The sequence below is a fragment of the Centruroides sculpturatus genome, unplaced genomic scaffold (genome assembly GCF_000671375.1).
Source record: "Centruroides sculpturatus isolate CEXI.00-Female unplaced genomic scaffold, Cexi_2.0 scaffold1004, whole genome shotgun sequence".
NCBI classification, from domain to species: domain Eukaryota; kingdom Metazoa; phylum Arthropoda; class Arachnida; order Scorpiones; family Buthidae; genus Centruroides; species Centruroides sculpturatus.
The window spans coordinates 313779-329827 of record NW_019385295.1 but is presented as its reverse complement, the minus strand read 5'-3'; the positions used below and the strand labels follow the sequence as shown (position 1 = coordinate 329827).

The 16049-nt window shown below is 26.8% G+C and overlaps 1 protein-coding gene across 1 annotated transcript; it reads left to right on the top strand.

Moving 5' to 3' along the window:
* Positions 1-400: 400 nt before the first annotated feature.
* LOC111637285 (breast cancer type 2 susceptibility protein-like) lies at positions 401-16041 on the top strand. Its single transcript, XM_023382758.1, has 5 exons — positions 401-596; positions 3960-4139; positions 9533-9686; positions 13753-13877; positions 15907-16041. The coding sequence occupies exons 2-5, from the start codon at positions 3975-3977 to the stop codon at positions 16039-16041; spliced, it is 579 nt and encodes a 192-aa protein (XP_023238526.1). The 5' UTR covers positions 401-596; positions 3960-3974.
* Positions 16042-16049: the final 8 nt, after the last annotated feature.

Sequence of the window (16049 nt, the reverse complement as noted above, 5' to 3'; positions counted from 1 at the left end):
TTTTAGTTAAAAAACAAGTAAAAATTATACTCCTTCTATTTCCGACTTCAAGGATTCGTGTATCCACTGAGGAGGCCTAGATGGCGAAATGCGTTTGGATAAAATTAATAAAATGATGATTGTTCCTTGCCATTTGTTTGTCTTGTTTTGGCTCATAGAATTCTCGAAGTCGGAAATAGAAGGAGTATAATTTTTACTTGTTTTTTAACTAAAAATTTTTTATTTTTAGTGTGTTAATATTATCACTGATCCCACTGGTTTAAATAATTGAACAATATTAAATATTTATATTTGAGATATTCTAATAAATAAATTTATATACTTAAATTGAAATGATTCTTTATTCACTTAGAATGCAGTTTTATTGAAATACACTGTAAATATTGATGATAAGCAACTCAGTTAACAAGTTTATTTATATTATTACGTTTTAGATATATAAAGTACAACTGACAGATGGTTGGTATAAAATACCTGCTTATGTGGATCAACGATTTCAATATTTTATAAAGAAAGGAAAAGTTTCTGTAGGGCAGAAATTAATAATAAGTAACAGTGAATTAATTGGATCAGAATCAGCTTGTAGTCCTTTGGAAGTAAGTAGTAAAAAATTATATTAATTTTAATACTAAAATAAAATTGTTAATTTTCTACTTCTAACACAATAAAGTGCTATAAATTAAGACACTTGGCAGTTTTTCTCATCTTTATTTAGTTGAGACATGTGAAAAAAATTACACGTTTTGGGCTCATAAGCCCCCTCCTCAGCCAACTAAAATATTAAAAAAGATATACAACACATATATAGAAAAAATACATAAGTTTTGTAGAATTTGTAAAATTATATTGATCTAAAGCATACCTGTGCATACAAGTTTTATAAATTAAAGTAACATCAGCTTATTCTTAACATTTCCAGCCAACTAAAATATTAAAAGAGTATACAATACATATATATAAATTTATACACAAATTTTATAGAATTTATAAAATTATCTTGCTAAAACATATCATGGATACAACTATTACTAAAGTGGTACACAATTGATTATACTTTCCACTCATAAGTCAGTTTTGTAAAATCCTTACTTCCTTTGATATGCATCCACAATATAATATGAATTTGCATATCTGACACCTATTGCAGTTTTACAGTTTTACAGTTGTATATGATTATTAATTTATTTAACATTTTAATATTTAATATTATAAATTATTACATGGACCACAATAGCAATACAATATCTTAAAGTTGGTAAACCTGATTATCAATTCATATAAATTTACATATTATCTGACTTATTATAATTTTACAGTTGTACACTATTTTTAATTTAATTTATTTAACAGTTCAATATTTATTATTATAATTTAGCACAGTGATTACAATAATAACACATTTTTGAAGCTGGTGAATTAAGATAAAATTTTTAACCAATTTTCACTTATGGAGATGCTAGGATTTTTATTTATGCTATTTTGATTTTTGATTATTTCTATGCTTTCTTTAAATTTTTTTTATATGTATCTTTTTCTCTGAGAAAAAGATACATATAAAAGAAAATTTAAACATTTCCACAGAAGTCTGGCTATCTCCTCTCTACTCCGTAATGCCAAAGACCATCCCAACAAGGACATCTCCCAGGCATCTATCGCATTCCCATCATCAACCATTGATACAACCACCACCTGCAATACATAGGTGCTAGAGCTTGCCCATTACATGTCCGTCTCAAAGAGCATCAAGCATCTGTCAAAAAAGGATTAAACAATATGGCTTTGACCAAATACGTCTCTGTTTCCAGCATTCAAGTGGATTTCCAAGAGACACCTCTTACACAATGAATATAACCCACATGTGCTGAAACATCTAGAGCAGGTGAATTTACAAATTCACCTGCCACAACACAGCTATAAATTTTTGAGATGTTGACTCCTTTCCCTCTGCATGAAAGATGTTCTACGAACTGTAAATCCCCTCCCCTCTTCTTACGCCACACACCCCCACCCCTTCACATGTGTTTGGCAACCCCCAATGTTTTTCGCAACAGTTTGCTTGCGTGACAATGCCTGTTTAATGCAGGTGAAAATGTTCTCAATTTGTGTTTAATAATCTCGCTGGTATCTTAGGTATTTGTAGTGTTCATTTTTATCACAGAATAAACACAAGAAGTAGTGACAATGCATTTAAGATTTGTAAAACTAGGCCTATATTTTACTGGTATCTATGAATGGTTTAAGGAATGAGACTTTCACAGTTGTATACATAACCATTTTGCACTAGTTGATTTATGTTCTCCAAATTTTTGTAAATGTTTTTTCTGAACTTTTTATTAAAAAAAACTGATAATATTATGGGATCTAAAAAGAGTGAAGTGTCAAGAACTGTGTTCACTATAGAAACTTGGCAAGAGATAATAGCCAAGGTAGAGAGTGGGCAGAAAATGTCTAATGTTGCTAGGCAGTATGGCTTTATGGCTTCAGCAGATCTAAAGTAGGCACAATCTTAGCTAAGAAAGATATAATCAAAAAGACTCAAGCAGATAAAAAAGTAACAAAAATTGCATCTGGAAAACAAAGATGTGCCATCCATGAAAAAATGAGATTGCTTTTAGTTTGTTATTATGTGTAAATAAACAAATTAAGAAAGTATATAATTATTTTTTTATTTGGAGTTGCTAGTACAAATTAATCAAATTCCCATAAAAATCTATGGTAAATCAATAATTGGTTAACAAACAATTCGGGTAGCAAACATTATCTTTGAACGTTTTATGTTCATTATCTGATTACCCACTGTACATGATATATTACAAATTTAATGCACTGAAGTATAATCTAGTATTTGTGTATTGATGTTTTAGTTCTGCAATTTATTTTTTGATAAGTTTGTGAAATAAGGATATTATTTCTGATTATTCTTTTCTGATCAATGACCCTTTATTCCGTAACAGTGAGATGTGAATATTATTGTGTAAGTTTGTTATGTAATGTCCATTTCAAGTGTAATAATTCTGTAATGAGTATAGATGTTGGATTTCATTCATTTCTTGAGTCCACTTCTCTATTGGCATGTTTTCTAGTCTTGTGGTTAGTGGCTGAACTGTCATTGAAGCGTTTGGCTGGGATGGTGTGTGTTTGTCCAGAGTGTGACTGAGATGACAAATATGTAATGCAGAAGCCGTACTTGATCCAATGCATTCAAAAGATTTACTGTAGTCATCCTTGGCTAACAGTAACACTGATGGCCAATAGACTGTGGCAGATTTTTTTAACATGGTTTTTGCCTAACCCATTAATATGCACCTTGTTAATCTTGGCAGCATCTATGACAGTATCATGCTGTGAACACTTTCTTAATGATATCTTAAATTCTTTCTGAAAGAAAATAAAAAACCATTAAGAATAACAGTTTAAGCTTTTAAAATATTGTTATACACTATAGTTATTATTAACGATTTAAGACTAGAATGTTTTAAAAAATTAAATAGTTAATCTTTGTTTGAGTTACTTTGAAAGTAAAATGAATTTATTCAAAAATTTAATTTAGTTTAATTAAAATTTATTAAGTTAATAAAAATATGATTTCTAAAGTAAGGTTATTATATGTTAATTCTTATTTAAAGATATATAAATGTATAAAAAGAAATATTTTCAGTAAGTATTAATAATTTAAGTTTAAAATTATTAAATTGATATAGCATGTATACATATGTTAATTTAAATTTATTAGTAAAATTATGAGTGTTTGTTCTGTGCAATTGTAAAATTTTGTTACTTTTATATTATGTGTAAGTTTTACTATAGTTTTTGTATCTAATTTTAAGAAAATAATGTATTATTACAAATGTGTTAATGATGGCCATTTTAATAGATAGTATAGAAATTACAAGAACAATTTTCTTAATATTTAAATTTTTATATAATTTTACAATAGTTACTGGTTTTAAATATTTTAGGCATCTCCAGAATTAATGCTGAAAATAAGTACAAATTCTATGAGAAGAGCTCGTTGGGATGCAAAATTGGGATATTATAAATCTCCTAAGCCATTTCCTGTTTCCTTTTCCTCTTTGTTTTCTGATGGTGGAATTATTGGTTGTGTTGAATGCATAATACAAAGAGTATATCCTTTATTGGTAAATTATTTTAATTTGATATGTTTAATTATAATACTGTAAAGATATCCTCCTTGCTTAGATATTTATTTTATTTTACTTATTTATTTATTTACAGACATACATGGAGTCTCCCTTATCTGGTGGAGAAATACAAAATGAAAAAACATACCAATGATTAACATAAATTAAAATTTTTTAAATATTACAGATTATATTTAATTTTTTGGTTATTAATTAGATGATTGCTCTATCAGAGATGAACAGATTTTATGAATTGTACCTATTTATACACTGAATATCTAGAATAAAACGGCATAACATCATTTTCTGATAGTATATTTACATTAAAACATTTTTCTTTCAACAAATTAATTTTTTTTATATTTTATAAGATGTATAATTGAATTATTTTTTTGATATTCAGAAAAATTATTAGAATATAATTTTAATAATTGATTATCATTTCATAAATTTAATATATTTAACGTAATTTGTAATGTCATAACTAAAATTATATTGAAAGTGCATTTTCCATAATAAATGAGTACTGTGGATGGAATTTAGAACAATTAAGTTTTTTATAATCAAGTTTCAATAAATGCTATAACTACCAGGTATTAATCTGTGGTCAGCATCTATTACTGTTTGTTACATTAGCCAATATATAAGTAGGATGCAACCTGAAGAAAAAACAATTGAAGAGAGATCTTTAAACCATTGTGTAGCTCAATTTTTTATTGCTTCATCAATAATTCTTTGTAATAATGCAAATTCAAAAGGCCCTGGTGATTGAATAATACTTTTAAGAAAATTTCTGAACAATTTGATAGTGCTAGTCTTCAGTGGGTATCATCCTGTCTCTGTTCTAATTGTATATCTAGGTACAGAATGATCCAGTTTAAGAAGTAATCTAAGGAAATGAGACTGAATACTCACTAATTTGTCTAAAACACTCAAGGCTCATCATGGAGCTAGATAAAAACAAGCATTTAAGCACACAGATTGAAATAATCAATAGACCACTTTTAAATTAATAACTTTTATTGTAGAAAATAAGAAAATTAAACTTTTGTTTATTTGAACAGACATTTTATATGTAAAATGAGTGTTAAAAGATAATATACAGTCAATTCCCCTATAAGACGGTAGATACATTCCGTTCTTTATGAATCAATTTTGTAGGAATCACAGCCAATCACAGCCCGACATGTGTGAAGTTTATGGACTATGGCTGTTTGAAAGGTTTTCTTCCATAAAATTAATCGATTCTAGACTAATCAGACTCAACATTTCCAAAATACATATATTTTTTTGGAAATAATCCATTTAAACTACGCTATAAACAAAAAATTGTAGGATTACTTACCGTGTGTGCACCATTCGACATCGCCATTGCTCAAGCTTGTTTTCGTCGCGGAACAGCGCAGCAAACCGCGGCCGCGATTTCTGATGTTATTTTTCTGTGAAAACTTCGTTGAACTTTGGTGACATCATTAATATAAATAATTTTAATCGCCGTTGAATAAGAAATGTTTCTTTCACAAGAAATGTATAAAATTACAGTGCTGTATTAGACTTACAGTACCTAATTTACATACTGTACAGACGATAGCTCACCTAAACTGTCCATAGCGTGGCGCTAGATGGCGGAAAGTATATATATAATTATAATAAAGTTACAATAAATTAAGTTAATATATAATTATATATACAGTACCTAATTTATATATAATTTACAGTAGAACCCCTCTAGTCCGGCCTCGGCTAGTCCGTCACTCCGGTTAATCCGACCGTGGTCGGAGTCGAGAAACTTGTCCCGAATCGTCGGTGACTCACCATCCGTGGCGTTTTTCTGTGTTTGTTACATTGTATGTTTTACATTGTGTGTACATGTATAGTTTTGTATGTGTTTTCAACATTCAGGAGTGAAACATAAACACGTTACTCTTTCATTAAATGAAAAATTAGCAGTGCTAGAAAGACTGGACAAAGGGGAAGATTGTTTATTTTACTTTTTTATGATAATCCGACTTTTTTTGCATTCCGACCATACCCCCTAGTATCAAATATCACACCTAAATTTTGTATTAATTAACCACTTTTATTTGACATAAAAAAGCCATTTAACTATATTTCAAAATCACCAGCTTCTCTCTAAACTAAAATTTTTGACTTAGTAATATTTATTTCAAGATTTTTTTATTTGCAATAATTCTTAAATGTGTTGATTTTTCTTTGAAGATCAATTTTAGTATGGGGTGTTATAACTGTGCCATCCACATATGATAAGTAGGTTATTTTGTACTTAGCAACCTGAATATTATCTGAAGAAAATTTCAAAATATGTGATTGAAGATCAGTTATACCTGTATATAATATAAAAAGATACAAATTAAGTGGGTCACCCTGTGGGAGACCTAGAGCATTCCACAGTTTTAGAAAATTTTTTTTTAACAAATGCATAAAGTCAAAAAATAACTTAAAAAGAATTCAAATAAATTTAGCATAAAGATTAATTTTATTAGCATACTAATCAATTTATTTATGTTAAATAGTTAAAAGCTTTTGAAAGATCACAAAGAAGCTAATAAACATGATTTTGTAAGGTGTATAAGTCTGCAGAGAATAAAAGCCAAATTTGAAGTACCTTTTCCCTTAACAAATGAAAATTCTCAAATTTCTCTCTAGCATCAAACAGCAAGATTAAAACAAATAAGACAAAGAAAAAAAAAACAAGAACAAACCACAATCAAAAAGAAGAATTAAAGGCAACACATTCAATGAATTAATCTATTCTTTAATATGTGACAAAACACTATTCTACAATTAATCAAAAGAGCTATTGCTATAGCTAAACACCAACCAAATGCCGAAATATTGCTGTAATTGTCAAGAATTTCATGCATACCTTTTGATGTAAATAATTTTGTTCCAGTCATCTGGAATTGACTTCAATGTGTACATATTATTATACCAATTTAATAATGCTTATTTAGCTTATGATATGCAATTTTTAAAGAATTCAGGTAATAAATTATGACTGGGAGAAGGATCATTATGTACCTAAGAGAGAGCGAAATTTAATTCTTGTAGTCTTTGTCTAAATAATCATATTTTAGGAGATAATCAATTTGTAAAGTATTTATAAAATAATCTTAAGTCTGTTTCTTTAAATATTGAGGCTGACATTCTATAGAGATTAAAGCTAGTTAAATATTTTTTGAGAATTTTAGAAAATGTTAATTTTCTTTAGAGAATTAAGTTAATCACTTAAAATGAATGAGATTATTAATTTGTCATGAAATCTACATTTATTAGCAAGGTTGAGGCCGAAGTTTTAAACACGAAAACGTGTACGTCGGACGTTCAGCGCCACTTTCCTGTAAGCCTAGAAGTTTGACAATGGTGTTTGGAATGTCGAGCATGATTCCACTGACTATCCAAACACCATTGTCAAACTTCTACACTTACAGGAAAGCAGTGCTGAACATTCGATGTACACGTTTTCACATTTAAAACTTTGGCCTCAACCTTGTTATTGACTTTACGCATATTTTTATAGATTTTCTCATATCAAAAAGATTTTAAGATTAAAGACTAATAAGGATGAAACCTAAGTTAGATACCAAATAGGAATGGCTGAGTAGCAACAAAGCAATGAAGAAGAAACTAGAAAATACTGACCTTGAAACAGAATAAAATTCAAAATTTAATGATTACTGATTTGCATCACTATCACACTATTGTAAAGTCAAAATATTATAAGTTGAGGGGTATCTATCTATCTGTATTTTGATAGATGTGTGCAACAAAACAAACACAAACATGCATACATTTCATATTTGTTTGTTATATATTACTATAAAATGAAAGTTTGTGTAGTTGTACATCAAAATAACTAAGTCATAAAAGAGCTTCTTGTCTCAATAATTGTCGAAACTAATATCTCAAATACAATAGTAGAGATAACCGAGACTTATCACACTGCTACGGGTAACATTAAAATGACACTTCTATCTTCAGAATGCAACTTTATTACTGGTATGCATTTCAGTACACAAGACCCTCATCAGCTATGCGTAAAAAATATATTGGTAGCTGTTGTAGAAACAAATTTGCAGAGAAACTAACAACAATTACAATCTACAATTTAAAACATACCTATTCAAGATTTATTTCCATCCACACTGCACAGTACTAAGATTACATTATGAACAGGCCTACAATACGTAAAAAGAAAAACTTTTAAAATATGAAAAAGTTTTTCTTTTTACATATTGTATATGGCAATGGTTGGCTTTATGATTATAATGTATTGGGTTTGTGTAGAGTCGTTTGGTAAAACTACTGTTTAAAGTATTTATTATCATAATTTTAAGTTATTTCAAAGGTATAATGATTTGATTTTTTTTCTTGCTTAAAAATTATTAACAACTAGTTTGAGGAAATTACAGTAGAGCATCGATTTTCCGAATCATTTGGGGACTGGGGTTGTCCGGATAAGTGATATTTCGGATAACTGATTTACGTACGAAAAAATAGTTTAACATATCTGATGTCGAAATTTTTCTCCGTTGCGTGTCGCTTTGCGTTGAATTTTCGTCGATGTTAAGCTTAACAAAGACTATTGTATCGTTAAAAATTATTTTTTTATTTTGTACAAACAAAATAAATATATTGAAAAATATAAAAACAATAAAAAATTATACTTCAGATGTTAATTTACTATCAAAAACGTAAAATATTCGAGTAGCCCAAGACATAGCCAAAGATTGAAGCGCCACAGCACTGGCGAAAATTTAAATTTGCCGACTGGAATTCTTTCGGATGATTGACTTTCGGAAAATCAACGCTCTACTGTAATTAGAACTACAGATGAAATTGACTAGATGATTATGCATACTATTTACTTACTCTGTTAAGAGTCAGAAATCAAATTCAATCCAGACTTTAAGACATTTTTAATGGAAAACTCAAGTTAGGATATTTTTCTCCATCTCATTCTTGCAGTTGGACCTGCTTAAAATGAGCAAAGTTGTGAACGAATAGCCCATAATGTACTGGAACTACATCTTAACAAAGCCAATTCAATTCAAATATAGTTTATTATTATTATTATTATTGATATTAATAGTATCATTAAAAATGATAAATTGAAATTATGCTAAATAAATATTGCCATTTATGTGAAATGTACATGTAAGGAAATAGTAAAAAGTCAACATTGTTTTATATAAAACTGATTCTGTTCTAAACTGTAAATATAATATTACATAAGACAGTATCTAATATATAGATATAATTATAAGAATACATTATATTATGTGATATAATACATTATATGTATATAATTTTGTTTTTATATTTAAAGATTTTTAATTATTATTATTAAATTATATTTTAAAATATAGTTCATGGAAAAATTGCAAAATGGAAATATTATTTTTCACAATGAAAAAACTGAAATGAAAGCAGCTGATAATCATATGAAATTAAGAAATTTACAACTAGAAAAATTGTCAGTTTCAGTTCAAAAGGAATTTGAAATTTTACAAGAGAAAGAAGGTATGCATGTGATATAAATTTATTTAAGGTATTGAATTGATATTTTTTAAAATAAAATATCAATTGTTTCTCCCAAATATTAATTATTGATAAAATATTTCTTTTAATTTATTTTAAATAAACACTAAATTAAACATTAAATTTCATTCAAATTTATAGAATTTCTCTTAGTGAGAAAAAGTAATCACTATTTTTCTTTCTAGTTTTCCAGTTTTCATTTCATGATAAAATAATTGATGAATATTGGAGACGTTTTATGATGATGGTAATTTTAAGAATAGATTTAAACTGATATCTATTTGTTTGTTTGTCAAAAATCAATTATTTGACCAAAATTACAAAACAAATTAGTCATATGATATATTAGACTGCTTAAAAACTAAGAGATATAAATTAACTTCTTCAAGTTAATCTGTTCCTTTTAGTTTCTATCTATTAATCTATTAATATATTTAAATAATAATTGTAGCATTCTCTCTTTAAATAACAAACAAAACTTAAGATTATTTGACAATTTAAAAGTGATATTAGCAAAATTATTACTATTATTATGTTTTCCTGCAGTGACTTTAATGTGATGCTTGCATGTACTACTATATATCTACTTTCAGTTTATGTAATTTATATGGACATTTTGGGAAACTAAAAAATTATGAAGTTTATTTATTATGATCTCAACATATCAATTTTTAAATTGATTTGTTACAGTTAATAATTTACAATGTCTGTAGATCTCAATGTATCAATTGACATTGACATACATTGCAAATTATTAACTGTAAATAAATTTTGTGAACTTGGATCATATAGATACCGTATATTCTGGCGTATAAGACGACTGGGTGTATAAGACGACCCCCGACTTTTACAGTTAAAATATAGAGTTTGGGATATACTCTCCCTATAAGACGACCCCTGACTTTTGAGAAGATTTTCTTGGGTTAAAAAGTCGTCTTATACACCAGAATATACGGTAATTTTTTTTACAAAATTAGGCAAATGCTAATAAAGATAAAAATACCATTAAAAAATTGGAGCATAAATAGTTAAATAAAAATGTATTTAGTCAATCAGCTAACCAAACAAAACAAACATATTTTTTGGTAAAAATTGAGTTGTTAATTATTATAAAAAAACAAACACACATATGACATTGTGTTACATTTTTTTTATACAGTAGAGCGTCGATTATCCAAAAGTCAATTATCCAAAACGTCAATTATCCGAAAGAATTCCAATCAACAAATTTAAATTTTTGCAAGTGCTGTGGCACTGCAAACTTTGGCTATGTCTTGGGCTACTCAAATATTTTACGTTTTTGATACTAAATTAATTTCTGAAGTATAATTTTTTATTGTTTTTATATTTTTCAATATATTTATTTTGTTTGTACGAAATAAAAAAATAATTTTTAACGATACAATAGTCTTCGTTAGGCTTAACACCGATGAAAATTCAACGCAAAGCGACATGCAATGGAGAAAAATTTCAACATGGGATAAATTAATTTATTTTTTATTTTTTTGTACATAATCGATTATCCGAAATATCGATTTTCTGAGCAAACCCAGTCCCCAATTGATTCAGATAATCGACGCTCTACTGTATATATATAATCTTAATTTTTGCAAAAATGTTGTACATTGTGTAAGAAGATTATAACAGTTTAAACATATTTTTAATTTTGTAATATATTGATTCCATTCTTCTTCCGTGAAAGACTACAGTTTAAAACATTTTTATTTGTATTTAACTAAAACAAAGTTTGTTGTTATCTGGATAGAATTTTTATCAAGATGATAGTTAAGTGTAAATAAGAAAGTTTTAAATTGTAGGTAATAATGTAATTAATTTTGAATTTGTGTTTGATTTGATAATATTCAAGTCTTTAGTTTTAAAACTATCAAAATTAGATACATTCTGTTCTAAATTTTGTAAAATGTGTTTGGAACCTCTGATGATGGCTTAGGTTAGACATTTGTATGTAATTAGTAATTTATGTATGTATTAGTAATTTGTATGTAATACTCCTGGAAAGCAGTAAAGGTCTGATTTGTTATTATCAGTTATTTTTTAAAATGCAAGTACATTTTATGTAGTTTAAATTATAATTGTTACATTTTAGTTATATTATCCTAATTGATTTGATAAATGATATGAAATGTATTAATTAAAGGACCTAGATTTATTTTTTATAAAAATACATTATTAAATAATAACAAAGCTACGTTTTGATTCGAAAAATTTATGATAGATTTATTAGCTTTCTCAATTAAAAATTTTATTTTATTTGCAATCTGTTTAATAAAATATACAGTACAGCTTCTGTTGTTTGCAATAAAACCTTACAGTTCATTTACAATCTTTTATTCATTTTTTTATGTTAGTAATGACTCTTTACAAGGTGGTACTGGAAAGTTCTCAGACTAGGCTTATAAAAAGTTACAACGTTATCTTATTCAAATCTGGCCACTATCCCTTTGAATTTCCCTTGGGAATTATACAGTAATCCCAGCACCTCTTCCACAACTCAAAGACACCATGGAAGTCCACTTTCTGAAAGTAGGCCAATACAGCTTGTGATTCCATTTGGATTTTATTGATGCTCTCAAAACGAGCCCTTTTAACTTCAATTTCATTTTGGAGAACAAGGAAAAGTCACAGGGGCTAAGTCAGGTAAGTACAGAGGTTATGAGAAACTACCATCTTGTTTTCTGCCACAAACTGCTTTGTCATCAGTGAGATGTAAGTAGGTGTCATGATGCAACAGCCAATAGTCATTGCATTCCAGTCTTTTTGTTGCACATCTCTCAAGTGCTTCAAATCATTGCAGTAAAAATCAGATTTGACTACATGCCAGGAGGAACAAATTCTCAGTGAATGATGCCCTTAATATTGAAAAAACAATGAGCATGGTTTGAAATACGTACACATGCCACTCAAAACCCAGTGTTTGGCTTAATGAATGGCCATTGTAAACCTGTAACCTGTTGAAACAGTTTGAGGGTCACAATGGTAGATTACCCAAGCTTGACAGAAAATTTTATGGATGCATGTTGCTTAAATTTGTCAGGCATCATCAAAATGACAGAGTGGTCCTCACACTACAAAATCATGTGTAATGATTGAATGCGTGTTCATTCTCTGATACCACTCAGTATGCTGATTCAGCAGTACAAACAGTTCAGTTGAATGATACCATTATATCAACTACAGTCTGGGAACTTTCTGATACCACCTCATATGATTTGGGTTTCATTCATTCATCAAACTTATAATCATGCTAAATTTTTTTTAATCAAAAATAGGAACAGAAGATATAATTTATATTTTGATATTGATATTTTCACATGACAACTAGAAAAATGAAAATACATTATATCATTTTAATGCATAAATTTATAAAATACTTTTTGTTACTACTGAATGTCAGAATTGAAGTTATGATAAATGGATTATACATGTTATAGTGAAATAAAAGCAATCATTTATTATGACATTATTACAATGCTCAGCTGTAATTTTTAATCATATTTTAATTTTTAAAAAATTACATGACCTTCAGTCCAGACTGGAAGTTCATACATAATTAATTAAATAGAGATCAGATACGGAAAGTTTAGAGACTGGAGTCACTAAACTTTCTATATCTGGTCGCTATTTTCTTCTAATTCCATTCTTGAGATTAATAAAGAACAGATATATGACAGTGGGAATATATATAGGTCTGCAATTTCAAAGTTGCAATCCAAAAAGTGCTCTCTTTGTAATCATTAATGATATAAATATTGAATAAATTTGAATTTTCTGAGTATTTTAGAAAAATGTTTATAGTTTGTTTTTTCTATAAATTTATTTAAATAAATATAGAATTAGAAAATAGAATTACATGATTGTCCATTATATAATTTGATTGTCTGTTCTAAAATTATTTTAACATATTATAGTATTGGAATAAATTCAAAATAATTAACAAAAAATAATTAAAGTATACTATTGAAGATGTATAATAAAAACTCTTAATAATAAATTTCAAATATCTAACACTCTTATTCATATAATATAGAAAATAAGAAACTGAAGAATAATAAAAGAGACTGTCAAATAAGTTTATCTCAAGTTGAAGACTTAAATACAGGAGAAGAGTTATATGAAGTTTTAAAATGCTCATCTGAAGATGGAATTTCTGAAGTAAGTTTAAATTTGTTCCATTATCATTTTATGTCTATTAAATTGAAGGAAACTGTTATGTATTAATATATTTATTTAGTTATAGATTAATTTATTATCATTTTTCTTTTGAAACAAAATCATGTTAAATTTTATACAGTAAGAAATAGTAGTTAAAGAAAAGAAATGGTGTAATTTCTATCAAGTGCATTATTAATATTTTGATATGTACTGTGACCTATGCAACAATTTCAAGGCAGTCACATTGAAATTTTAGAAATAATTAGTTTTTTATAAATTTGAAATCTATCAAATATTTTTTTTATAACTCTGCACATAAAAAAGTTCTAAAGGCCACTGATTATGAATTTCAGATAGAAAAATTATCATCAAACAAACAACAGAAAATTTTCTGTTAAATGAAATATTTATTTCCATTATAATATGATTATAATGGAAATCAATATTTTGGAAATGAAAATATTATTATTATCTGTTTGCTTATATTAAGCTTGTTGTTATTTTTATCATATAGATTAAAAAGTAAAATACATTAAAATTTGTAAGCGTTTTTTTTATTTTTAAATACTCAAATTAAATATTTCATGTGCAATTTGGAGTTAATAAATTTCAAATTGAATTTTGACCAACCTATATGGAAAAAAGTTTGTCATCACTGCACTAGAGTGTTAATTATGTGAAAATCAATTATCTAAAAATTGATTCAAAGTCATAGAGTATTAATATAAAAAATCATAAAGATTTTACATAGTTACTATTGTCAGTTATTTTCTGCAGAATAGCTATTGAGCTATCTCATTATCAACACTGGTGTTACGTTTTATTTATTACAGTACAAATAAAAAAAGCCTCACAGACTTCTAATGCATCAAATGTTTCACTACTAGTATGCATGATGAAGTTTTCGATGCATTATACATAGTGTTGGTATAGTTAGAAATACAACCTGAATCAAATTTTTCAACTCTCATGACAATCAAGCATGCCATGGATTTAGCAGAATTAAGAAAAAGAAAGACTATGTAAAACAAAGCAAGATAAGAGACTTTTTTTAAAAAAAGAACTAATAAACAATTTTTATGTGGATAATGAACTTTGTTTAATATTAATTTTATTATATATTTTTTACTTTGAATTCAAGGTTTAATTAATACATTGTAGATTGCAATGAAGGACTACTGCTTGTTTTTAATAAATTAGACAAGTTTTATTGTTGTTTCTTCTCATTCATATTAAATTTATATACCTTAACCTTTTTCTACTATTGTAGTAGAATTAAAAATAATATTTTAACTTTATTTAAGGTATTTATCTTTTTAGTTTTTCTTTACCAACTGTAATTGGTTATCTGAAAAAATTGGCTATCTGAACTTGTTCCAGATTGTCTGATTAATCAAAATAATTATTTTGATTAATCTTTAACAAGTTCAGATATTTGATTAATCAATGCTCTATTGTATTCAGATTGCAAAAATAATAATTTTGTAATGATTTGTTTTAGTTGTAAATAGATTTTGCCATTAATCATTACAGTCATAAATATTTATCTTCTGACATTTTGAATAAAAATTTAAAATTAAGTCTTAATTTTTTACTTTGTGAATTTAAATAATTTTTGTTTTGAAGAGAGAGGCAATATATTAATTGGAGTTTTACAGAAAAATTATATCTTTTTATTTCTTAATTATTTTTATTAAATTTTTTTATTTCTTATTGCATTATATGTATTAATTTTTTGTAATTAGAATGTAATTAAAAATTTGTAATTAAAATTTATCTCAAATGTAAACTACATAATTACAGTTTACTTACATACATATGTGCATATGTATGTATGTAAGTAATCTGTAATTCTGTAGTTCACATTTGAGATAAATTTAACACACGTACATATGCGTGTTATATTTCATTTAAGTGTCATGTGTATATTATTTGAATTAATTTGTATTATGTTATCTTTGCTTTTTATAATTTATTTTATTAAAATAAAAACTATGTTTTGACAATTTATTTAAATTTATAATTTCAGGCAGATTTAAATGCTCGTCAAAGAAATTTATTATATGAATATAAAGATAAACTTCAAAATAAAAATCAGGTGCAGTTCCAAGAAATGATGAAAAAGAAAATTGATGAAGCTTTGGAAGAAAATAAGGTATATTAAATATTGAA